Source organism: Chlamydotis macqueenii, chromosome 1, assembly GCF_036417535.1.
Source record: "Chlamydotis macqueenii isolate bChlMac1 chromosome 1, bChlMac1.mat, whole genome shotgun sequence".
In the NCBI taxonomy this organism is placed as follows: domain Eukaryota; kingdom Metazoa; phylum Chordata; class Aves; order Otidiformes; family Otididae; genus Chlamydotis; species Chlamydotis macqueenii.
In genome coordinates, this window is record NC_141556.1 from 98,160,641 (window position 1) to 98,184,519 (window position 23,879).

At 45.8% G+C, this 23,879-nt stretch overlaps 2 protein-coding genes across 2 annotated transcripts; one reads left to right on the forward strand and one right to left on the reverse strand.

The window, feature by feature from the left end:
- Nucleotides 1-435: 435 nt before the first annotated feature.
- On the reverse strand, nucleotides 436-9,323 carry LOC147602221 (uncharacterized). The gene is made up of 4 exons (XM_086771929.1): nucleotides 9,178-9,323; nucleotides 6,349-6,398; nucleotides 4,607-4,641; nucleotides 436-1,187 (listed from the first exon to the last, which is right to left on the reverse strand). Exons 1-4 carry the CDS (start codon nucleotides 9,201-9,203, stop codon nucleotides 990-992), a joined length of 309 nt encoding a protein of 102 aa, XP_086628055.1. The 5' UTR covers nucleotides 9,204-9,323; the 3' UTR covers nucleotides 436-989.
- A 3,096-nt stretch (nucleotides 9,324-12,419) lies between these two features.
- LOC104476440 (nectin-2-like) lies at nucleotides 12,420-22,257 on the forward strand. Its single transcript, XM_086750973.1, is given in 7 exon segments — nucleotides 12,420-12,464; nucleotides 13,101-13,205; nucleotides 13,207-13,315; nucleotides 14,851-15,186; nucleotides 20,239-20,550; nucleotides 21,060-21,205; nucleotides 22,119-22,257. Coding segments are annotated over 7 exon segments (1,158 nt in total). The 3' UTR covers nucleotides 22,224-22,257.
- The last annotated feature ends 1,622 nt before the right edge of the window (nucleotides 22,258-23,879 follow it).

The window sequence follows — 23,879 nt, forward strand, 5'->3', positions numbered from 1 at the left end:
ATGTTTTCCAAGTGTTTTTGTTACAAAAAGGGAGGGAGCAAGAAACCATGCTTAAGAAAGAACGCTGCCACGTAATCACTGTATGAGCTCTGGTGAAGAGTTGAACGACTGATTTCGGTCCTGTGTTCATGGCCACAAATGCTGTTTGCAGAGAGGAGATGGGCTGCAGGGAGGTGATGTTCTGACATTACAGAGAGCCAAACCTGAGACTCCAAGAGTGAGCTGGAAGCATTGTATCACAGCGGCGACACCTGGGGACCTTCTGCTGAGAAGTGTGCAGTTACCACCCACGCAGCATCAGGCTTCAGAGTCTTCTAAGTGGCTGAAATTTTTGTTTTGCATGCAGTTTGGTTTGGGTTTTTTTTTTTTATTTAATTCCAACTTTATTAAAACTTCACTCTAAGATCAGTAGTATTTCATTAAAGGAGGAGGCAATTTGAGAAATGAGTTGTGTATTGAAATTGTACATTGTACAATGGTATTTATCAAGCAGACCAGAGAAACTTTAGAAAAGAGTGAGTGCATCTAACACAGGGTCTATACTTTAACTTAAAAAACAAACCACCCCCGTCCAAACAAACAAAAAACCCAACAACAAAGGATGTTATTATTGCATTTTTGAGATTTCTATCAGTAGCTCTGTAAGACTCCTTTTTTAAAAAAAAAAGTACCATCCAGAAAAATGTACAGCCTCAGTTGCTAGTCTTCTGTAGAGAAACATTGTCTCACAATGGCAGTTGCTACTGATTCCTCTGGGTTTAACTGCCAAGTTCCGTACCCTGTCCATGTCTCTTTCTGTGGTCACCTTTTCATGGACAGGTTTGTCTCATTGGAAATGACTGACAGATGTGTATCCTAACAAGTAAGCTCAGTAACATGAGAGATAGATTTTTTTGAAAACCTGACAGCAGACATAGGATGGTTAGCAAGGCTGCATACATTTAAACACTCAAGTAAAAGAGTCCCTTGGGTGAAGAAACTGCCCCTTTCTATGTCATCAGGACATAATCATAGTCACTATGCTCTTCAGCACTGACGATATTTTTCTTCACGTTGAGGACATTGACAAGTGCGTATTCTGTCTGATTATTGATGTTAATCATAGAGGCTTCATGTTTTATGTCGTGACTGACAGTAGAGTACCACAGCTCACTGGAATTCATATAATCCTTTTTGTCAAAATGTTTCTGAAAGGGGGGGAGAGAGAGAGAAGCTTCAACATTATTATACCCTGAAGACATTTGCAATGTGAACAGATGTGGTATAGCCTGTATGCTCATGCAGTGGTGTTGACCAATGAACATAGTACCGAGAACATTTTGTAAGTACACAGTCTTTCCCTACTGTACAGGCTGTGGCCGGACACCAGGAGCACCCAACAACACAGCCTGGAGTGGATAAAGGGTGAAGGCCTGACTCTTTCTGAGGTTGATTAGTGGTAGATTAAGTAGCGAACGGCTCATCGCCACACACTTGAGGGAGCGCAGTGGCACAGAGCAGGTGGGGGAACCCTAACCCAGGTCTCCCAGGGCTGTTCCCGGAGAGCTGTCATCCTGGTAGTCCCAGGGTGACATCTACCCAATGCGAGCAGGTCTCCAGGTCACCTTACAGATGGGGTTGGAGGCGGAGTTACTAACGTATGGGACATATCAATATATTTGAGGGGGAAGGCATTTGGGGTTTACACAAGATTTATTATGGGATGTTTATGGGAGGAACTAAAGCGAGGGTTCAGGGTGATTTGCAGAGCAAAAAGCATGGGAAAGTAGAGGGATAAAGGGAGGGCCAGGGGAGTTGCAGCCAACTGCCAGAGAAACCATAGGGTGTGGGAGTCAACTAAGACCCCAAGTGTGTGTGCATGCATGCGTCTGTGCAGGAGAGACATTGTCCTGGAAGGGGTCCTGGCCTCACAGGAGATGCAGTGATGACTAACCCCTTCCCTGGCTGTCCTTGTCTAATGCCCTCCTGGAAAACAGAGGAAGGAGAAGGAAGAGCCATTGAGGAAGCAGGAGGTAAGATTGTGTGGGTAAATGTCTTCCCAACACTGTCTAGACTTGTCCCTCCTTTTGCCTCTTGAAGGTATTCGCTAATGTGTGATTGTGCAACTGAATAGCTAGCAGGATGACTCATTAAATCTAAAGCATTGGTGTGAACTGGTTAAGTACTCAGAGCCAGAAGTTAAAAATTAGTTTGCCTTAACAATCTTGATTTGAACCCACTGGATAATAAAGCTAGTGAGTAAGCATGGGCTTTGTAGTGGCATCCTCTATTGCCTGCAGTAGCTGCAGTATTTTAAGTGAGTGTTGCCGAGTTCATGCTAACATTTGTAGCTGCCTTTCACACTCTCTCACTGGAACAGAGGTCTCTGCTCTCTGGGTTAATAAACTCAAAGGGTTCTCTTTTATTTTTTAAACCTAGAAGCGAGAAATAGTTGTTAGAAGCAAATTCCTGCAGAATCTATCTTGGTTTTTTTCAGCTTATACAAATCATTTTGTCTGGATTGCGCCTGATGAGAAAGATCTCCTGACCCTGAGAAAACTTCACTGAAAATAATTCCTGTTTTGATTTGAGGCTTTATAAAATTTTGATATTTAAAAATTCCAGAAGTTTTAAGGAGCAGAGCAATCAGAGTCGACTTGCTTAAGAAAAGGAATTTCCTACCTATCTGCAGGGGCATGGCTCTCTCCTCTCCTAGTCACTATTGCAAATAATCGGGAGGGCAGTAGCATTTCTTCTAATGTGCCCACGAAATGACAACAGGTAGGCTCTTAATTTTAATGAGTTACTAGCTCCCAAATCCACTGAGTGAAGTCTGGAGCATCTTTCGTCCCTTCCAACCAATAGGTCTACCCATGACTTGCTCATAGCCACATTTTCCAGAATGTTTCCTGTGTACAAGTTCTGAAAGGCTGTTGTCATCAGCCTTCTCTTATCAGTGAGGAGGCTGAAGTGCAGTGGTGGAATTCTTTGTCCCACACACAGACAGTGTAGAACTCTTGAGATTTCGTTTGAGTCTTTCATTACTCACAGGCCAAGTTTAATACTTAGAAGGGGCATCTCTCCTATTGCACTAGCAGTCTTCCCAGATGTCTCTTCAAACCACACTCTGGGGCTTTTACTTGGGACACCAAAAACTCTCAAAACCAGACAGCTACTTGGCAGGTTCCCCATTACAGTTCCACCCCCTCCTCTTCTCTTCCCCCACAGCCCATCCCACGCTCACATGTACAAACTATGAGCTCATTTAATCACACCCTTTTCTGTCATCTTGCCCACTTTCTTCAAAAATTTCTGATAAACACCCACATATTTGCTGGGCACCAACTTTTGTTTCACTGATGTCATCCTTATTAAAAAAAACCACCAACACCAGACTGCTAAATGGCAGTGATTTGTTCTGTGATGTATAGGGCTTCTGGTCATCGTTCGTCACTGGTGATTGAAGAGGCAACTTCACTCACCCTCTGCTGAACTGAACTGTTTACAAATCAGAGGTAGCAAACCACAGCTACTAAGCTGCTGCTCCTTGGAGCCCAGCACATTAACAAAAACGAATGAGTACAGGACATGGTGAAGTGCATTAGCTGAGGAGTGGCTGCTCCCTCACGTCTGCCACCCTTTGCCTCTGGGATGATGAATTTGGGCAGAGGAGCAGGGCACACACCAAGTTATGTAGTTAAATTATCTTGGGGTGAATTGCCAGAGCTCCCGAATCTAATGCCAAAGCAGGGAAGTGAGATGGATTGGGCAATGTGTTTATCATGCCAGTCTTTCCTGTGTGTCCCCTTCTGCAGTGCAACCATTCAATCCTTTATGTTTACAAGAAACTAAATGTTCAACCTGACAGTCCAGATTTGGGTTGTTTTTTTTTTTTCCCTTTTCGTCTTTCTGGAGGCAGTGGGTCATCGGAAGGGGAAACCTTATTCAGTTCCAACAGAGACTTAGCCATTCATTGATACATCTGTCATTTTTTTTGAAAGATTTTTTTAATGGAAAGATTAATCAAAACTTTTAGCCCTCCAAGTATTAAATCTCCCTTTGTTGTTCAGCTGAAGACTTCTTTTATTACTGAAGCTGGTTGGCAATAGTCTAGTTAAATGGCTTTTTATTAGCAGAGCTCATGCTGAAACTGAAACTTTTTGTGGAAACATGCCGGTTTTGATGAAACTGGAGGCAACAGAGGTTACGCAGGCTACCAGAAAGCAGAGGGGAGAAGGGAAGGAGGAGAGAGAAGTACACTCACAGCCATAAATTACCCAGTGGCTGGGGCCACTCATTTAGGATGTGATCATGAGGTTCAAGCTCCTAAATTGTTTCATTCAAGGCGGTGTTACTCTGCGCCTCTGAAATTATGTGAGTGCTGCAGTCTGTTTGGCCATCGGTTGCCTGAGTGTGGCGCTGTGTATCATTGTTATAGATTATGTACGTACATTTATTTCATACATAGGCTTAAACTGATGTTTTTCTGCGTCCCAAGCGAATACCCCAAATATGAGCTTTTGTCTATCCTGCAGGAATGTGATGGACACCTTGTCTTTCTGACACATGGATGTTTTGGACTCAGTTGCCCCAGAGAGCAGCAAAAAACTACAGTTTTAGTCATTACCTTGTCGGTACTTGGCGGATGGCTGTAGGTCTGCGCTGGGGAAAGAGGAAGAAAACACGTGTGATTGTCATCCTTTGGTACAGCGACAGGACACAAGAACTTTCTGCAGCACAGGATTTTCTCAGGCTTAGCTACAGACTGAGCACAGGCTGTGCAAAAAGCAGTAGCTAGTGTGACCTTAGTTGGGGAAGGGGTTGAGTTTCTGAGGGCTAAACAAATCTGATGGCTTTTCAAGTTTTATGTTTTCTGCAGTTTAACGTGCACTTACATCATGCAGCACTGCTCACTGACCTTAATAAAAAGTAGTTGTGCAACCTTATTGGGGTTTTTTTGTGGTTTGGATTTTTTTTTTCCTTTGTTAACTTAACTGAAATCAGTTTTAATGTCTCTCTTAGAAATGGCTGGTTTCACTTGCCTGCTCTCTGTCTGTATTTCAGCTTTATGGTCACTGCAGCCTTAATTCTGCCTGGGATTGCCGGCTGGGTGCTGGGTTGCAGAGGCATGACGTGATATGCCGCATGCCTGAGTGTGGACTGAGTCTTTGTGCCTACGAGTTTGGCAGGCTTGGGCTTTTCTGGAAATTTTTTCTGTCTGTCCCATATGCATCTAAATGGCAGGGGGCTGTTGTTTGCATCATCCTTTCTCTCAGCTTTATTTTTATCTGCCTATCTGGTTCTTGTTATGAGGCTGATTGAACTAGAGGTTACTCCTGTAGAATTTCAGAGCTGAGCTTTCGCTTTTGCCTAAGATATCGGGGTTTTTAAGTGTACTTGTTTTGCAGCTTGACTGAAGGAAAAACATCAGCCTGTTAATATCATGTTAAAGCTGCCACTTTAGAGAACTTGCAGTGTTTTAAAATACTACTTTGCTGCCTTTACACTGCCAGGAAATTGCCAGTGTACACAACTTTCCAGAAGCTGTTCCTTCCTAAGCAAATCCTGCAACTTATGAAAGTAGTAAAAGTATTATACCATCCCTACGTGGATGACTTTATCCACTGATGGAAAAGGTTGCAGTCTGAATCGAAACAGAGACCTCGTGATTCACGTGAACACACACGATCCGGGCTACTATGTGAGTCTTCCCTCTTTGCATATTCAATATGCAGAAACTATTTTATTCAGAGAATACCTCATACCGATGCATGTTAAGAAAAAGTCCTAAACTTGCTTGTATATGGGGAACAGGGGCTGATGTGTGGCCAAACTCAGGATGTGCTGTGCTGGCAACCCCCTTTCCTGTTGCAGCCCTCCATGTTTGCAGGGGATGAAGCAGGGCCATAGCACAGGTGTCCCATGGAGTGGGTGCTTTCCCACTGCAGTTCAGGTGCTGGCAAGCCTGTGGTCCCGGCTGTGACGTACAAAGGGCAAGCTGGCCATTGCAGGAGGCAGCTGCGAGACAGTGGCCGAGGCACTTGTGGTTTAGGAGGCTGAAGAAGATGGCTGCCCCCTCGTGCTGTCTTCTTCGGGAGAAAAAAAAAAAAAACAAAAACCAAAGAGGCTCCAAATAATGCAATGTGGTAGGACAACAAGAGAGCAGGTAACTCCTCCCTGGGTGCGAGTAGATTTCCCCCAGCTGGGATGGAGAATGCCCCGCTATGGCTGCTGCCCACGGCCATGCCTGTGCCCGCTGGCTGCCTCCGCAACGATGGTGGGTGCTGGCAGATGGCTCCCTCGCAGCCCCACCCATGTCATGCCATACTACCCCCACCTCCAGGGTGCTCGAGCAGCCTCTCTACTTACTTTCCTTGTGGGAGTATCTTTTTCTTCTGATGGGGTTGCACACTTTCCACCTAGGGTACGGAAATAAGAGTGGGCGCTGGTCAGTCCTCAGTCCCTACTGCCAACCCCCCCGGGGGGTCCATGATTGCGTGGGGAGACCCCTCCACCAGCTTTTCAGACAAGTTATTTTATGCAGCTTCTCTGCCTTCCAGCCTTTCCCCCGTCTTCCCTGGGAGGAGGACACTGAGCCCTGCCCGGGGAGCTGCAGGAACAGGGGCTGCCCCGGGGGAGGAGAGGCACAAATCACAGGTCCTCGGATCAAGGGATGGCAAGGACAAGCTGGCAGCAGGCCTTACGGCTTTTAGCCATTCCTGGGAAGTACAGCTTCTCTCCCCTTGGGGCAGCCTGGCAGTAGCTCAGCAAAGTTTGCGGTTTTGAGCAGCGATCAACCTTTCTGGGCTTGTCTGTGTTAGATACCTCCAGATGGGTGAGTGAGCAGTATATATTGGGAAGAGATAAGAGAGAATCAGCCCTATCCCTCCCACAAATTATTGACATCAATCTACACACTGGTGTGTCTTGGTGAAAACCAAAAAGAAGAGAAACAAAGCGATTGTGTAAACTAACAGCAAACCCGGGGGTGAGTGCAAGGCTAGCTGACAAGTCAGTTCCTGACACATCTAATCTCCAGCAATCAAAGTAAACTTTGCTGTTTCAAGTAGAAGACTATACTTCCAGGTTTAAGTACTGAAATTATTTGGCAAATTTAAGATACTTCAAATTACATCCAGGTTGCTGTTACCAGGCTTTTTGGTAATAAGAGCTAGGCTTGCTGGAGCATGCACAATTGCTTATAGCTTACAATTTTGTGCTTGTAAAATGCCTGTAGAGTGATAAGATAAGAGCAGATTAACAATTGAAACAAAAAGAAAACATTACTATTATTATTATAACAATAATAAGACTAAATTGTAATGAAAAGGAAAAAAAAAATATCTCTTTTGAGGATGCAGAGAAACAAAACCCAAGAAAAACAAGTAACGAGTAATGCAGCAGTTCACCACCCATGGACCAGCCAGTCCCCAAGCAGTGATCACGGAGTGGAACTGAGAATGATCCCAGAACAATCCTAGACAGCGATCTCTGACCAGCAATTTCTGGAATTGTGCCAATATCAGCCAGCCCCCCATATATACTAAGCATGACGTTTATGGCACGGAATACGCTCTTTGGCCAGTTTGGCTCAGCTGTACTGGCTATACCCCTCCCGGCTCCCTGCACCTGCACATTAGTGAAACCTGGGAAGCCAAAAAAAAGTCCTTAATCTCTTAGCAGTAACTAATAACATCAGTGTATTATCAACGTTCTTCACACATCAAATCCCACACTAAATCCAAAACTCAGCAGCTACTGGGGAGAAAATTAACTCCATCCCAGCCGAAACCAGGACACAAGGCTGTGACACGAATACCAGGCAAAGCAGTGGCTGGAGGGACTGGATGGCTGGGTGGGAGAGCCGTCCAGCTCCTGTGACTCTGAAATGGTGTTGCCTTTTCCAGGTGTCTTTTTCCTATGCCTGTGGCTAGCTAGGCCATGCAAACAGGTTTGTGTACCATGACACAGTATGGTTGGAGGGCGAGAGCACCACATGAAGCTACGGCACCATGGTGGCATCCCCCAGCCCCAGCTGAGCCAGGCCCGGACACCCCGTGCAGCATCACCAGCTGCAGTACTGGCTCTCACCCACTTGTGTCCAGGGATCTGCCTCTCATCCCCTCCTGTCTCGCAATATTTAGGCACATGGAGTTAGGCACTCTCCCTGAAAGCCCCAGGTTTCTCTGAGATAGCACATGAACTGCTTCGTTCCCAGAGCAAACCTCCTTCTGTCTGAGTTACGGAAAAAGCAATTGCTTTAGCCAGCCAGTTTTGTTAGAGGAGGGGTCATTACTATTATTTAAAAATTTCCAGCTTCATGACTTGATTTCTGTGCTTTGTAATGTGCTGCGTCAAGAGCCCAAGGTTTTCCTGCATGTCCTATTTGGATGGAATAAACTCAGAAATATCCAAGTGCTTCAATATTTCCAGGTAAAAGGGAAATTTCTAGTATGATTTGCCCTGCTTTCCATGGGTGACATTAAAAAGTTCTGTGCTGAACAGTGGCGAATCCTGCTCGAAACCTTTGCCCCAGGGAGGGCAGGGATAGCAGCCTGTTGGCCGTAGCAGAGGGGCAGCCCGGCCGGTGCCCGGCACTGCTTGGGGTGCCTGCACGGAGCATCTCCAGCACAGATGGTGCTGAAGGCAACCCCCCTGTTCTAGGTGGCTCCTGCCGAGCATCTTCTTTGGTCTTCACAGCTCCTTAGGAGACAATTTGTTCCGAACCACTCTTGTACATAACTACACAATACTTATATATCCCATGTACCGTACTTAAATATATTGTATGATTTAATCAATGTATTATTTTGAAACATGGTGCCAACAAGTAAGAGATGGCAAGGTGAACCTCTAAGTGCAGCTTTTGCTGCCTGTAAACTCAGAGCAAATGACAAGTACTCTCTGCTCCTCATGTTCCTCACCTGTAACACCCTTCCTCCCTTCAGCAGACTCCCAGTGCTGGGAACCTACCTAAAAAACCATGCTGAGATAATACTCTTTGACATGCTAAAAACTATATTCTTCATCTTAATTTGCTTCCTAAATTACCTTTGTTTAATCAGGAGGTTCCTCATGGTGCCTTACATGGTCTCTTAAGTCTGATTCGTTGCAGGTATAATTTGTTCCTGTTTTTAATAAAAACACTCTCTTAGACCTCTTGCTTAGTAATTAAATATAAAATGGTGTTGAACCTACCTTATTTTTGGTAAGCAGTTTCCCATCCTTCCACTGAATCTCTGCACCTTTGGGTAGCCAATTTTGGCGTCGTTTCCCTCCTGGTCGGATTGTTTTCTATACTGAAACAAGCTACAGAGCGAAACTCAGTGCTCACAGAGGCTTGTTATCTCTCATACCCTAAGTGTATGCAGCACCCAGATATTGTGCATCTAAAAAAAACCCAAACCCAAAGCCTCCACCACAGACAAGTACAGATGAGTGGGGGTGGGAGAGGAAGAGGGGCGGGATGGGTGAGTCATGTGGCTTCCTGGTGGCCTCCACGAAGAGGCTACCGGGTTGCAGAATGGACTCCTTCTGGGATCCCTTGACTAAAATAGCAATTTGGGGTGCTCTCAGCCAAAGGAAACCACATACCTGGCTGTCTTGCTCTTCTGAGAAACGGTGTGACAAACTGAATGGTGAAAAACAAACCCTTCAAACCCCAACGAAGCACAGCTGCTGCTACTGAAGCTTTCCAATGCAATCTTTTTTTTTTGTTTTCTCCTCTTCTTTTCCTTTTTGTCTTTTTTTTTTTTAATCCCTTTTTCTTCCTCCTGAACTACAAGGAAGAAGAAAAATAGAAGAAGCAGAAATACAATTTGCAGGGCTGATGGTTCAAGGGGTAAGTGTGTTTTAATTCACACATTGTAATTGCAGTACATTAGTGGAAAATTAAAAAACAACTCTGTAAACAGCTGTGGCTGTGCACAAACTGCCCTTGTGCTGTCTGATTTAAAACTTGTGCACAAACATAACACTGAAACCCTGCCCAAGTGAGCATCACCTGGTCCTGCAGCATCCCTTGGCTGCTGACTGTGGGTCCTGCTGCAGTCCCCTCGATGCTGCAACACAGGCTGGAGCATACATTGGTAGATGTAGCTACTATCTGTATGCCAGTGTACTGCAGCTCTCCAAATCCAGCTGAGATGTAGAGGGATTTGCCGTACACAGGCATTACTTATGAACATATTATAAAGTGCTGCCAGGCCTGCTCAATTGCATTTGGCAAGCTACTTCCCAATAGTGGTACCTACCGCTAGTACTGATGGACCAGCCTCCAAAAGTCACTACAATTCAGCAGTGGAGGAAACTATCTCCCTCTGTTTTGTTCTCCTTACAGGCAATGTCTTGAGAGGCGGCACTGAATCCTGATGACAAATTAGGCAGCTACCCAGTTGTTAACCTGGCTTTGGATTGTTGAAAAACCAATGTTTTAGATTGAGGGCTGACAGAACAATGTTTTAGACTACAGTTGTGCCTGGGTAGCTCCCGTCGACAACATTTTCCAGAAGTTCAACTATGTGATTTATTGATATCATTAGTCACTTGGGCTCTGTGGAAATGTTGTCATTTTGTGACTATGCAATTAATTCTTATATATCCTTTTTTTGATTTACTAGGAACTAGAGACACCATCCTAGTGCAATACAAAGGAAGGGAAGAATGTGAATCACCCGTTTTTTTCAAGCAGTGGTTGCAGAACTATCTTCTGCCTAATTTCTTCCCAAGCTTCCACTGACTTTGGAAAGTGCCTGAAGCTCAGGCATGGTGTGCAGTTCTCAGAAATGAAGCAGCTGTGCAACTGAAGCAGGAGAGCATGGGATCTGACTGACAAGCAAGGAGGAGGCCTGTAATCCACCAGAAGTCTATGCAAAAATGAACAGATCAGGAACTGTCTGAATAAATCCCCTTAAAGATACACTCACAAAATTGAAATGAGGTTAATGAGTGGACCTCACATTCCTGCCTGCCTTACGTTTAAAGTAGTGAATCAACTGCTGACATTGGCTGGTCCCTGGAAGAAGGGGGGTGAGGGGGGTCAGACAGAGATGCTGCGGCAGTCAGATGCGCATGCAGAGACCCATGCAGGTAGGCTGGGAGGGAGCTCCCTGCACTCCCTGATTCTCTGTGGTGTCAGGAGCTGTCAGGGGAGAGGCAGAGCCTGGAAGGAGCAGCCAGCATACATGGCTCTTTATTGCCACGTAAGAGATGCTGTAAACAATTTTAAGTCAACATATTTTTCTAACTGTAATAGCCATCTCTGTCCTTTTCCTGGATATTGCTAAGATTGAAGATTTGCTCTCTGTTGAAAGGTGTTTGCTGTAGCAGCACTCAGGTTTTCAGGGTTGTTTGGAAGGATTTTTGCAATATCAGAATGTTTCTGGCAGAAAATAAAATGATTAAAGCTGAAAAGAACATTTCCTGTAAGCAGAAAAATACATCAACTGGGCTTGTAGTTCTTTTTAAAATCAAGTGCAGTTCCTTTTGTGATCACTAAGTGGTGAAGTTCAGCTATGAGAACTTCAACAGTGTGCAAGCTTGTGGAAAGTTCTTCTCTTAATCTTTCATTTCAAAATTTTATCAGGGCTAAGGTGAGGACACCAGCAAAACTGGAATGAATCTTTGCATAGGTCACTCGCATCCTGCTAGGAGGCTTTGGTGCAAAAGGACATAGTTTCAGCAAATCTTGAATATTTTTTTCATTTTTAGAAGTTCTGAAGAGCTGACAATCAGAAATTAAATGTTTGCTTGTGAATCTCCATTTCAAGGCTAGTAGTTTTTCCTTTGTCTTGGTCCTGAGCCTGTTGGAGCTACTTGCATTGCTTAATAGCTGAAAAATAGTCTGGCAAACCGCACAAGAACTGGTTTTCATTGATTTAATATTTTGGTCAGACCAGAATGAGATGTGATATTTCAAAGGAAGAAGACAATAGTATGAAGCAATGGCAGTCTACAAACTGATGGGAATGGATTCTTGAACCTACTCAAAGGCACATGCAAAATGTTTCTTTAGAGGAATACCGATACTTGACATTTTTCTATTTTCAGATAATTAATTACAACCAGGGGGGAGAAAAGGAACTGTGTATGTGTAAGCCTGTCTGAGAAATTTTTTTGTCATGTTGTGATTTGGGCCTGTTGGCTTGCCCCAACTTATTTGCATGAATCAAGGTTAATCTGTGCGGCAATTCGGCTAAAAGAAAACATTTTTAATGCAACTACAGTAATTTGGAGTAGTAAGAGTTTGCAAAAATGTAAGCCTCCTAATCAGAAATCAGAAACATGAAACACATTTTACCAGTACAAGTTTGATTAGCAAATGAGGTCTCACCGGCTGGTTGCCCCACCATGGGGTGTGTGAGCAACCCACAGGCTGAGAGTTTTGCTGGTTTCAGCAACGTGATCAGAGCCGGCAGAAAAAGAGAAACACAGGCGTAAACATGACAAAGCAAAAAAGCACAAAAACAGTGACTCAAAAACGCTGTGTGAGTTATTTTTATCTAATCTCAGGTGAGGGCAGAGAGGAATGGGTGTGCTTGCAGGATGGCAGCCCTGATTTTCCGAGGGACAGGGCTGGGGAAGGAGCATGGACCTGCGGGGATGAGGGCAACCCCAATGGAGGAGAGGGGAGACCAAGGCTCTGCTTTTTCCCCAAGGCAATGCATGGTCTAGGCCCCCGGTTGAACACCTGGCTTGCTCTTGTCTCCTTACCTGGACAAAGAGTTGCATTACAGCAGCATCAGCAACTCCTGAGTCTCCACCAATTTACATGTGGGGTGCAGACCCCTAACTGGGTCCTCTGAGTTACATGTTGGGGACATTTGTACTGCTCATTGCAGCACAACTATTGTCCTGACCTCCTTTCCCTGAGCTCAGGTCAGGCCCAGAGTGGCCCTTCCTCCTGCCCCTCGCAGACTGACAGGCGTTGGGCCCTCAGCCACCTTGGAAATCAGGGCTTTTCCTTACGCACTCGCAAAAACCTAACCTTGCGGAAAAGGTATTTGTGAAAAATTCAGCCTTGTAACCCTGTTACCCCTGCCTGTCTAGCAGGCCAGCTGGGAAATCTTTGGTTTCTAGCTCTGACATTAGTTGTTACGTCCCCCAGAATTTTTGTTATTCAGCTGACTGCTGGAGGGCAGGAGGTTTTTACGAGGTGCCTCTTACCGTATGTGCAGGGGAAGGGGAATCTCCCTAGAGTAAGAGAGAAGTGTATAAAAAAGGGGAAGCCGTGCTCAATGACTGAGCCACGCTCAGTCGCTCACTCGTCTCGCTGAAGGCACAGCTAAGATGATGGTCGCTTGTCTCTTCCTCTCCAGCATCTGGACCTTTGCATCAGGTAACTCCCTTGTCTGTCTGTCTGTCTGTCTCTATTGTTCCTATAACAGCGTTAAGGACCTTGGTGGCCCTGGGCTGCTGGGTGCTGCCATCCATCCCCTCCTCGTGTCCCCCGGGGTGAGCTCAGCGGTGACAGGGTGCTTGTGGCACTGTACGCGACCCACTATGGATTTCTTGCAATTTGCAAATCGCAAACCAGGCAAGTGTCCAAATGCTCCCAATGACCTGTACAACTGAAGTTTGATTTCATCTCCTGTTGTGGGTGGAGTATGGCACTGGTTTGCTTTAGCCAGGACAGAATTATTTGTAGTGATGGACATGGTGCTTTTAGGTGTCTGCTCAGGCCACTAAAAGCGTGGGTGCATTACATTTGGTTTTGTAATTAAAAATAATGTAGAAAAGCTTGAATTTGTTTCAAACTAGCTTCCGTGGTCATGGTTTTTATTCTGCTTACGGTACTACTGAGCTCTGAAAAGCAAAATGACCGGCACAGCTTCACAGCTGGCTCCTTGACCATGGCCATAGCCATGGAGGGGGCAGGACCGGAGCAAGCTTTGTCGGGCGGGTTAGACGGGTGTACCTCTGGGCACTGCCGACAGCTTCACTCCACTTTAAAACCTGCAAAGACATTTCCCTTCCTTGGAAATGGAATTGTATGTTTTTAGTGCTGTAACTGTCCCTGCTGTTATCTCCCTTCCCATGCTGATGTACATAAATAAACTTTAAAAACTATTAGCCTAAAAGAGCTGTGGAACTGAGCTGTCAAACCTGGAAGAATCTGTTTTGCTTGCCTGTCCCCTTAACAGTTTTTCCACATGTCTGTGAATTGTAAAAGGAGATTCAGGTTTGTTTTTTTTTTTTTCTCCTTTTCCCTTGAGACCTTTAATACCATGGCATTTAAGCTGTGAAAATTTTCAGCCCATGGATCTTCAGCAGGTTCTCAGCTGCTTCCCAGCTGCACAGCCTCAAGCCTGAGATAGGAGGACAGATGCAGTTTGCCTCAGGTCCTCCTTACCTTGCTTTTTCCTTCTGGTGTTCCATTCTCTTGTCAATCTCTGACAAATGTGGATGCACAATGTATAGCAATACACGTAAGAATTTTCAGCAACTTTACTGGTTTGCTTCTCACTACGCTACAGGAGGGCTCAGAGAGCAGTAATGCATCAGTGGCTGCTTGGGCATTAGTACAGCTGAACATTTAAGGAACGTCTCCATGGATGCCCGTGGAATAGCAGTCTTAGCAGACAGAAATCTATCACTCCCAGCACTGGAGCTGCCTTTCTAGGTGGCACTTTCTACAGCACAGGTATCAGGCTGGCGAGATGCTTTGCGTGAAAAGTGTCAGGTCCAGCGAAACTCTCAGAGCAATTCTTTTGAGATGTGTTTTCCCTTTTTTCCCTGGACAGATGGGTAGAGAGACCCTCCAGGGCTGCTATGCTCAGGAGTGAGGGCGAGGGGCTGCAGGGGGCCTCTGCTAGGGATGGGTTGCAGAAGGGTGGTGAGAAATGTTGAGTACAGCACCTCCTTCTCCCCTAGGTTCCGTGCAGGTGACGCATAGAATGGTCCAGTCGGTCCAGGCAGGAGGAAACGTTACTTTTTCATGCCGGTCAGTCACGAAAGAAGATGTGCTACAGGTGACTTGGCAGAAGGAGACGGATGGGGCGGAAGACAACATAGCGACTTACAGTACAATGAACGGCCAAAAGATAGCAAAGGGCTACATGGACCATGTGAGCTTTGCCCACAGTGAGTTACAAGCCTCGGCCATCACCCTTCATGGAGTCACCCTCCAAGATGAAGGATGCTACAAGTGCATCTTCAACACGTTCCCCTCAGGGGCTGTCACCGGCAGGATGTGTCTCAACGTTTATGGTAAGGCATCGTAATTGCGTACGGGCTGCCATCTGAGGATCAAGTTGTTTTCCCCGGGAAAAACCTTCCCTGACCACTGGTCATTGCTAAATTGCTGTCGGAAAGGTGGCTCAGCTTCCTCTCTGTCTCTCTCTCCCTCTCTGGTTTTACCTCTGATGGGAAACCAGCGTTCAACAGTTCTTCAATCTTCTTCCCCTTTAAGTCAACAGCGGCAAGGTCCAAAAGCTGACATCTAACCCATGACTTCCTCCAAGTTTCCCTGGCCCTGTGCTGTGCTGACAGCTGGCCTGCCGCAGCCGTGAACCCCACAATCCTCTGCTTCCTTTCACTGCTGCTCTCGCCTCCTAAGCCTGGAAATCAGGTACTTTTTTCTTACTCTGCCTTCAATCTTAAAAAAATTTCAAAGTATTCCAAAGGCAGAGAGGCATATGCACGACCAGAGTATCTGGAAGGTGGTTTTGAAGCTATACTAAAAATGACAGTAGTTAGGCTGGGCTCAGGAAAGGGATGCAAAATAAAATGGCTCTGCCACATGAATATCTTGTGCAGGTCAGCATCAATTAGCTTCAAGAAGAGAGTTAAAACAAATCATGTGTCTAGGTGGCAGTATTTGCCACCTCCATATGAAATAATCAGCTAGCAAGTACAAGCTGAAATATAGACAAATAGATGAACTCAAAAGAAACAAAAGTGAAAAGCTGTTTATCTTTTGATTTTGGTTTTCTGCCAGCAAGAAAGCTGAGACGTTAGGCATGCCTCAAGAATGTCCTGTTGGCTCCTGACTTTCTCATTGTAAAGTCTGCTGTGGGGATGCTGGCCAAAGATCGTGTCCCATGCGGAAAACATCAGTGTCTGGGTCCTGCCGCTAGTGGTATGACCCCTGCAGAGTATTTTGTTTATCCCTAGTACCTTCCACTGACAAAGATACAAACACGTACCCACACACATATCCATATGCCAAGAGTCCTCTGTGTAGAATAAAAGATGCCCCTGCCTTACAGGGGAAAGATGACTTAAGCAATAGGGAAAAGGGAGGGGGAAATACGAGGGAAAACCAAGCCTAGATTTAAAGTTCTTTTTCCTCTCTCCTGGGAAAGCTCCTAAAGCAGAAAAGAGAAATTAGGAGAGATTCACTCCATATTTCAGACATGAAGAGGAAGGTGTTCCTAAAGATACCCAGCTCCGAGTCATTTCGAGGGTAAACATTGATTTATGTATTACAGGAAAATATGGAAGTGCTTTGAAAAGGGATCTCATTTATCATGTAAATCTAAACATGGAATTAGATTTGTTTTGGTTTGTTTGGGTTTTTTTGAAATCCAAGTCAAGGAAAGTATTTCCCAGAATCACCAGCCTTGTGGCTACAATTCATCCATTAGCAGAGCACTACTTAAAAAAAAAATTGTTTTTCTTCTGCTATACACACTTCTGTGATCATCTCTTCCTGCTTTTTGGATGAAAACCGGTCAACTGAGAAGGATTTCACTTCTCTTATGGGCAATCACAAGCCCACGGCTCCTGCTGTGCCAGTGCAGGTTCATGGGTCATTGCCAAGGGCTGGCTCACAGGGGTCATGGTGGCCTCCCTGAAATGTGCTTTATTGAACATGTCCTGGAGGATCATCATGAATGAAGTACTCAGCACTGCAACAGAAGATTTTGGTTCACATGAGGCATATTTCATTCAAGCTAATTTATGCAATGTTATTTAAAAGCCACAGTCTTACTCACTTATTCCCCAGCTCATAACAATGGGAACAATTTGTCTGAACAAGCCCAGAGGACTATCCATGCTAGATGGAGCATGAAGCTAGCAGGAATCTCCCAAGGCTCAGAGACTCAGGGCAAGGTGAGCAAGCTAGAGTTACCAGCTGAAAATGAAACGCTGCCATGCCTTTACTCTCAAGAGGGGACTGCCAGGGAATTTACACATCGGTAATTGCCCGATTACAGCAACCTTCACAAGAGGAGTTGATTGTTCCAGGATGGGCATCGTCGCTGGGGAGAAGTGAAACTGTGTAAGAACTGGATACAACACTGTGAAAAAAGAAGCAAGTATGACTGGAGGAATCTCAGACCTGCCTGGATGAAAACAGCAAACCCAAGAAGAAGGAGAAATTTCTCACCATGTAGTAAAACCCGTTTTGGAGCAGAATAGTTTCAAGTATGTTTGGAGGGTCTGTTTTGAACAGTTTGCTCCCCCTCTCCCTTTGTTTTGCTTTGGAAATGTTTTGCCAACCTTCACTGCCAAAGAGGATGAGAATGAAACCCAGGAAGGGGATCGAGTGGGCAGGTATGGAGAGAGGGGGTTTGTGCCACATGAGAACAGGCAAGACTTGCTGGGTCACAAAATTCCCCAGGCATTTGCTGGATTGTCTTCGGAGACCTCCTGCCTTCATTGTAAATGGCACCATTCGTCTGAAAGTCTCAAGCACAGCAGAGAAATGCCATCGCTACTTCTTAGACGGGGAGACTGAGGCATGGTGTTGCTGGTGAACACCCACACTGTCGGAAAAGGCTTTCTGTGAGGCATACTGTAATTCCTAACATTTTTTGACAGTCTCTCTGAGAATGCTGTCAAGCTTTTAAACATAAAAAGCACATCATAGTTCCCCTTTGATTACAGAAGACCATTACAGATAATCAAAGCTGATGTACTTCACTGCAAAGTCCCTTTTTCAAATACTTGGGAACACTGCCACAGCTCGAATTTGGGAACGTTTGCATTACTGCTCTGCAAGAGCTACTAAAGCAAGTACTTGCACACAACATCTCTTGCGGATACTTTTTTACTGGAAATGAATATTTTGATGAAAGGCGAAAGAAGCAGCTAATTTAAGTGTGTATATCAAATATGAACAGTGGGCACGTGCTAACAGACAGGCTAGCAGGACTTTACTGTACAAGCGAGTACTTACAAGTTTTGGCTGTGCATCTCTTACAAACACTGGCTAAGGGGAAGCTCAACCCTACAGGATTTTTTTCACATGATAATCATTCTTTGGGGTCCAATGGGGGAACAGAGAGCACTGCTTAGTCACAAGAAGAGCACACGCGGAGCACATGTTTCTGCCAAGACACAGCAATTTTTTCTCATCCCCTCTGGCAACATCTACGACAGCTTGCCTTTCCTGCTTCTGAATGTTGCAACCTAGTGTTTGAAGTTAAGGCTGTGGGTGGATATGTTATTTTCGTACATCCCGTGAGCGAAAGAAGAAGTTCAGAGATAATTTATTAACCAAAACATAAAGTGTTTGTGATGCTTATATTTTCATACCTGGGAGATTTTGAGAAGTTCCAGCTGAAATCCCCCCACACATTCTTGTTGCTCTCAGAGCAACACTAGCGGGTGTCATCAGCTCTGTGAGGTTTGAGTTTCTGTTTATGGGTGATGCAAAAAATGAGAAATACCCACTTTTTTACCATAGTAAATAAATGAGGTTTAGCCATGGAAAAAGAAAAAAAAAAAAGGAAAACTGATGGTATACAATGTCTTGCTTCCACCTTGTGGCAGTTACAGCTTGGAGGATCCAGACAACCTCATGAGGTGCATCTGGAATTGCACCAGGAGGTTACAGGTGCCATTATGCATCTGGCACAAGCCTTTTCCCCCTTTCACAGGATCATTCGGTGTCTGCTACACCTCATTCATACGCAAATCTTCATTTACCTCCTAAAAGGAAAAAACCCACATTTTTTCCTAAGAAGAATAAAAGTAAAATCACTAAATGATAGTGATATATTTGCTACTGTTGGGACAAAAATTAATTTCAGCACAAATACTGACCTTATCATTGTTGGTTTTGCTATGTAAATAGTAATATACACATGGCTTACTACTAAATATAGTAATAGATCCTTTTTTAATCAGAGGTCATTCATATTAGTTCAGACTTGAACGAAACTAGAATTGCCACTGCACTGAAATGGTTAAAAAAAAAAGCAATATTCTCAGAAACAGAGACCTAGAAGTAGAGTGTGGTTTGGACCCCTATGCCACATGCACATGCACTGCAGTAGAAGGCAGGCTGGTGAGCTGCCATACAGAAACGTGCAGATTGCACTCCCAAATGGAGCTGTGTGCCTTTATAGATCTTGACCTAAGCAAACGGAGCAAATTAGACTGCCTTTGAGCAGGGGCTTGGATTAGATGACCTCCAGAGGTCCCCTCTGACCTGAATTAAGGTATGATTTTATGGCTGAGGAATAAATAGATGATTTTCCACAAGGGACAGATGTGTTCAGATCTCCCTTGAAGTTCTACTCAGGTTGGAAAGAGCTTCCTGCACTCCCTCTTTGTATTCTTTGCAAATACAGTTTGTATAAGTAGGAATCAACAAGCAGGCTTCACGTGAGTGAATAAGCACAAATGATGCCTGTAGTTCATCCTTCTTGATGACTAAGACTAAATGTGACAACATCCATAAATATTCTAGGGTGATAAGGAGTTCAGAAGAAATTATCTTTAATGAAGGCTTTGAGGGACACCATAATGCCGCCAAAACCCAACGCTAGAGGGAACAAAGTTGTACAAGCACAAAACCTCCACAGGTGAAATCCTGTGGTGTCACCACATACAAATTCACTATTACTGTCTTGCATAAATAGATGCATTTAGTCCTTTGGTCCACAAGCCTACAGATCTCAAATAGCAGTAAAGCTAAAGCTGCAAATACATTTAAGAGAAAAGAACAAGAATTTTGAAGCAGTTCAGCCCTTGCAGAGGGAGGAGGACTTGTAGTTTCATGGTTTCACTACCTGTGGCTTTTTACTTGTCCATAATCACCACTTCTCAGTTGAGACACTGCAGTGTTGTCGTTAATAACAAAATTGAAATAGAGGCTTCTACCCTCCTGTCCTTTGTTTTTGGCAAGCTCTTCATTTCCAGACTGCTGCCTGATCACTTTCATGTTTATTTGTCACAGCCAGGGCTTTGGGGAGGGGGAGGCAGAATTAGATATCAAGGTTGTCCTCCAAGGTAATGGTAAATACAGATGCTCATTGCTCAAACATGAGCAGAAAGTAACGGATTTTGTCACTTTGTGTTTTACAGCCATCTCGGACCCCAAAGTGGAGGCTGAGCTTATACCCAGTCAATACGAATCTGAGGACTCTGAGAAAGTGGTGAGGATGAGCTGCTCAGCAACAGGGAAGCCAGCTCCAAAAATCACCTGGCGCCTTCCCAGCATCCTGCAGCAGGAACCAAGGGAGTACCACATCATGCTTAGCAACCAGACCGTGACTGTCATCAGTAACTTCACCCACGCCCACCCCAAAATCCTCCAGGAGTACCCCATTGCCTGCGTGATCCAACACCCATCTCTAAACAGGACCCTGGTCCTGCCCATCGACAGCCTGGCGCAGGGTCAGTACGCAAACCTATTCCTGGCCTGGAGTGGGGGCAAGACCACGAAATGCCTCCTGGGGTAGATCAGGACACTCCTCCAAGACTTGGCAGGGGGCAGGTGGGGAAGGCACCTGGAAGAGGTGGCTGGTCTGGAGAGGGACGGAGGAGGTGCTGAGGAGCATCCCAACACTCTGGGCAATGGCATACACTGCCTGTTGTGTCCCCTACACACCGTGATGTTCCCCAGCCTCCTTGCCTCTGCTGAGGACTGTCACGTTTCCCTGTCATGTAGCCTGACGCACCAACAGGACGTGTTGGCTTTAGGTAGCTTGGAGGGGCTTAATGCGGCATCATATCCCAAGCACAGGACCGCTGGTGGTGCTGCTTGTGTGTGTGCTGGCAGGTGCTCCCAGCATCCCTATCTGCCCCGTGTCACCCCGGGGACTGGCCAAGGGATGTCTGAAAGGGTTTGGGGGTTATTTTTTTTCTTTCATGCACAAACTGAGTACCTGCTGCATTCCTCACAGGTCCAGAGAGCAGCGTGGCACCGGCCGTTGCCATTGCAGTGGGGGTGCTGGTCCCCCTGACTTCCCTCCTCCTTCTCATCTGCCTCCTTCACCACTGCCTCAGGCACCTGCGTGACCCGGAGAGAAACCCAGCCCGACCATGCTGGGTAGGTCCACCTTTCACCAGGGTGCTGCAGGGCTCACCCTCACCAGGCACGGGGCTCGACACAGGGACCCAGATCTGCCCAGCTGCTCTGGGCTTGGCTGCGTGCTGCCCAGCCTGGGCTGCACCCAGGGCTGAGAGGGACGAAGAGATCAGCCCCCAGCCAGACAGCTGAGTAGCAGCACACTGGGACAGGGAAACCTGAACGTGCTTAGCCAGGCCTATAGGCACCCAACAGCGATGACAGCTGGGAAACATTCATTTCCTCAGTGACAAGGCAGGCTGTGGAGGAATCATTGCTCTGTTACTATATTTATGCACAAAATAGTTGTGCAAGTAGTGGCCAGACCTTTGCACTATTCTTCTGCATCTCCTAAAATAACCTCCCTCCGGCACAGCCAGTTGCAGCTTGCTGAGGAAGCAGCTCCAAGGACACACGTGAAACAAAATGGGGTCTTAGAGGAAGAGCGTGCCTCTGCGCGGAAAGCCCAGGGTGCCACGCTGCGTCAGGGGCTGAGGCACTGCTGGTTGTCCACCGAGGCTGTTCCGACGCAGGGGGTGAAGGATGCAAGCTCAAGGCAGGTGTAAACTGAGTGAGGTGGCTTCATTTCAGAAAATTGCAGCCCGGTTTTGTGCTGAAGGCACCTCAGCCTCCTCGTGGGATATGCCTAGAGCATGCAACCTGACTTTTGATGAGTGTTTTGGAGAAATGCATTCCATGGGTGCCATGCCTCTAAGTCCAAGCTGGAGCCTGCTGGGGGGTTGTGAGGGGAAGACTTTAGTCTCCCGGCACACAGAGGGATGCAAGGACCCATTTGGCAACACAGATAGCCTGGATCTTTACCCCCACACTTAAGACATTCATATATTTTGAAGAAGGAAAGAAAAAAAAACAACATCAACTTCTCTTCTGTTAGGTCCTTCCTGCCTGCATCAAGGCCAAGAAGTGTGAGCAGTACAGAGCTGTGGGCAGGTGGGCTCCTGTGGCGCCCTCCAACTCTGGCATGCCGCTGAACACCTGAGCACCTGCCCGCCCTACTTATGCAAGCAAGAAACTTCCTACAAGGGCATCTCAGGCTTCCAAGCAAGCTTCCTCTGAATTCATTCCAAGGGAAATACAAAAAAGGACAATTTATAATAGATATTTATTTATTTTGTTACACTATATTGTTCCGTTTTGTAGAAAAAAAAAGCTGTGAAGTATTTATTTGAGATTCAGGCTTGCTGTATACTTCTGCATAATGAAACTCATGTTTTGTACTTTCCGGGGTTTTGAACATTATGCTTATTCTTTTCTGATATTTTAACATTGCATGCTCAAAACTCATGCATGCATGCTCATGGGTGGGGCATTGTCTGAAACAGGGCAGCATTTTTCGTAGGGGTGCTGGCCTGGGAGGTACTGCTGATGGGCCAAAGGAAACCTCTTCAAGAAACCAGGGTGCAGAAAACCCATGGAGCAGCCTAGCACTCTGCTGTGGGCTTCGGATGTTGAACCTGTTCCCCAAAGGTCATGAGAGACCAGGCCAAGACTGCAGATGTTTCCTTTTCCCTTCTTCTTCTTCTGCGGTTTCCTTAATCCATCACAGCTGCCTTGTGTTTCCAGGCATCCCACCTGCCTGCAGGAGGAAATAGGGAAATAACAGGGCGGCTGGAAGGGCAGTAGGCTGCCTGGGGGGGTTTGTATATATCATGGTCTCACAGCAAGTGAGTGTAGTGGGAAGCAGGGGGGCTGGTAGGAGTGAGGGGGTGGATGCTGCATGTGGACAGATGTACACCAGTGCAGGGCAACAGGTGTCACCTACTGCTAAAATTCATTGCTTATAACTTGTAGGTCAGATCTGAGCTGTTCTCCTGTAATTCCCTGAATAGCACCGTGTGCCCATGAAATCTTTCCTTGTAGACCCAGGGAAGGAGAAATGAGCCCACCTGTCTGGTGTGGTCTTGTGGGTAGCATGAAGACAGCCAGTGCAGGCTGTCTCCACTCCTCCTGGCTTCCTGGAGCAAGCGCATGTCATCTGGTGTTTCCTTGCCCATCTATTTCAAATGTGGGTCCCAGGTGAACGATGCTGAGTTGTAGTCAAAAAGTCAAGTAACTTAAAATGAAAGTGAGTGTGTGCGTTGAGAATGAATAAACCCAATCCCTATCATAAAATGCTTTTTTTAGACTCCCTAACACTTAGTAACAGTGCAGCTGACAAGTGTGGGGAAAGGGGAACTGGCTGCAACCGTCACAATCAGGAATTTTTCTACTGAGCCCCACAATTGTCAAAGGAGGAAGCCACATTTTGTCCCAGCTTTCCCATCATTGCATCTTAATTCCCCCCTCCTCTGTGAGGGAAAGGGCTGGGGAAGAAGCAGGTTTTCCCTGGGGTCAGTGGTTCATGAGGGGCAGGATGCAGGCAAGAAGGCAAGGTTCAGCCCCTGGCACTCCTCCTGAGCAGGCTGCGCAGCGTCAGCAGCTCAGCAAACTCCATGCTTGCTCTTCAAGAGGGAGGGTGGGGTTGGAGAGGTTTTTTTGAGTTTTAAAAGAAGATTTCCACTAATGTTTGGTTTAATGGGCTTTTTTTTAAAAAAAAAAAAAAAAGAAGAAGAGATAAATCAGCCTTTTACAGAAACAGGGAGCCTAGACACAAGCGATGAAGAGGATTTTCAGAGGGAAGAAAGAAAGGCACAAA

Bases quoted from the DNA above. Each gene is read 5' to 3' on its own strand.
- LOC147602221 (XM_086771929.1), bottom strand. From the start codon at position 9,203: ATGGGAAACTGCTTACCAAAAATAAG. The intron at 6,399-9,177 runs GTAGGTTCAACA...TCCGTACCCTAG, and splicing joins AACTGCTTACCAAAAATAAG to GTGGAAAGTGTGCAACCCCA. The intron at 4,642-6,348 runs GTAAGTAGAGAG...CTCTTTCCCCAG, and splicing joins AAGATACTCCCACAAGGAAA to CGCAGACCTACAGCCATCCG.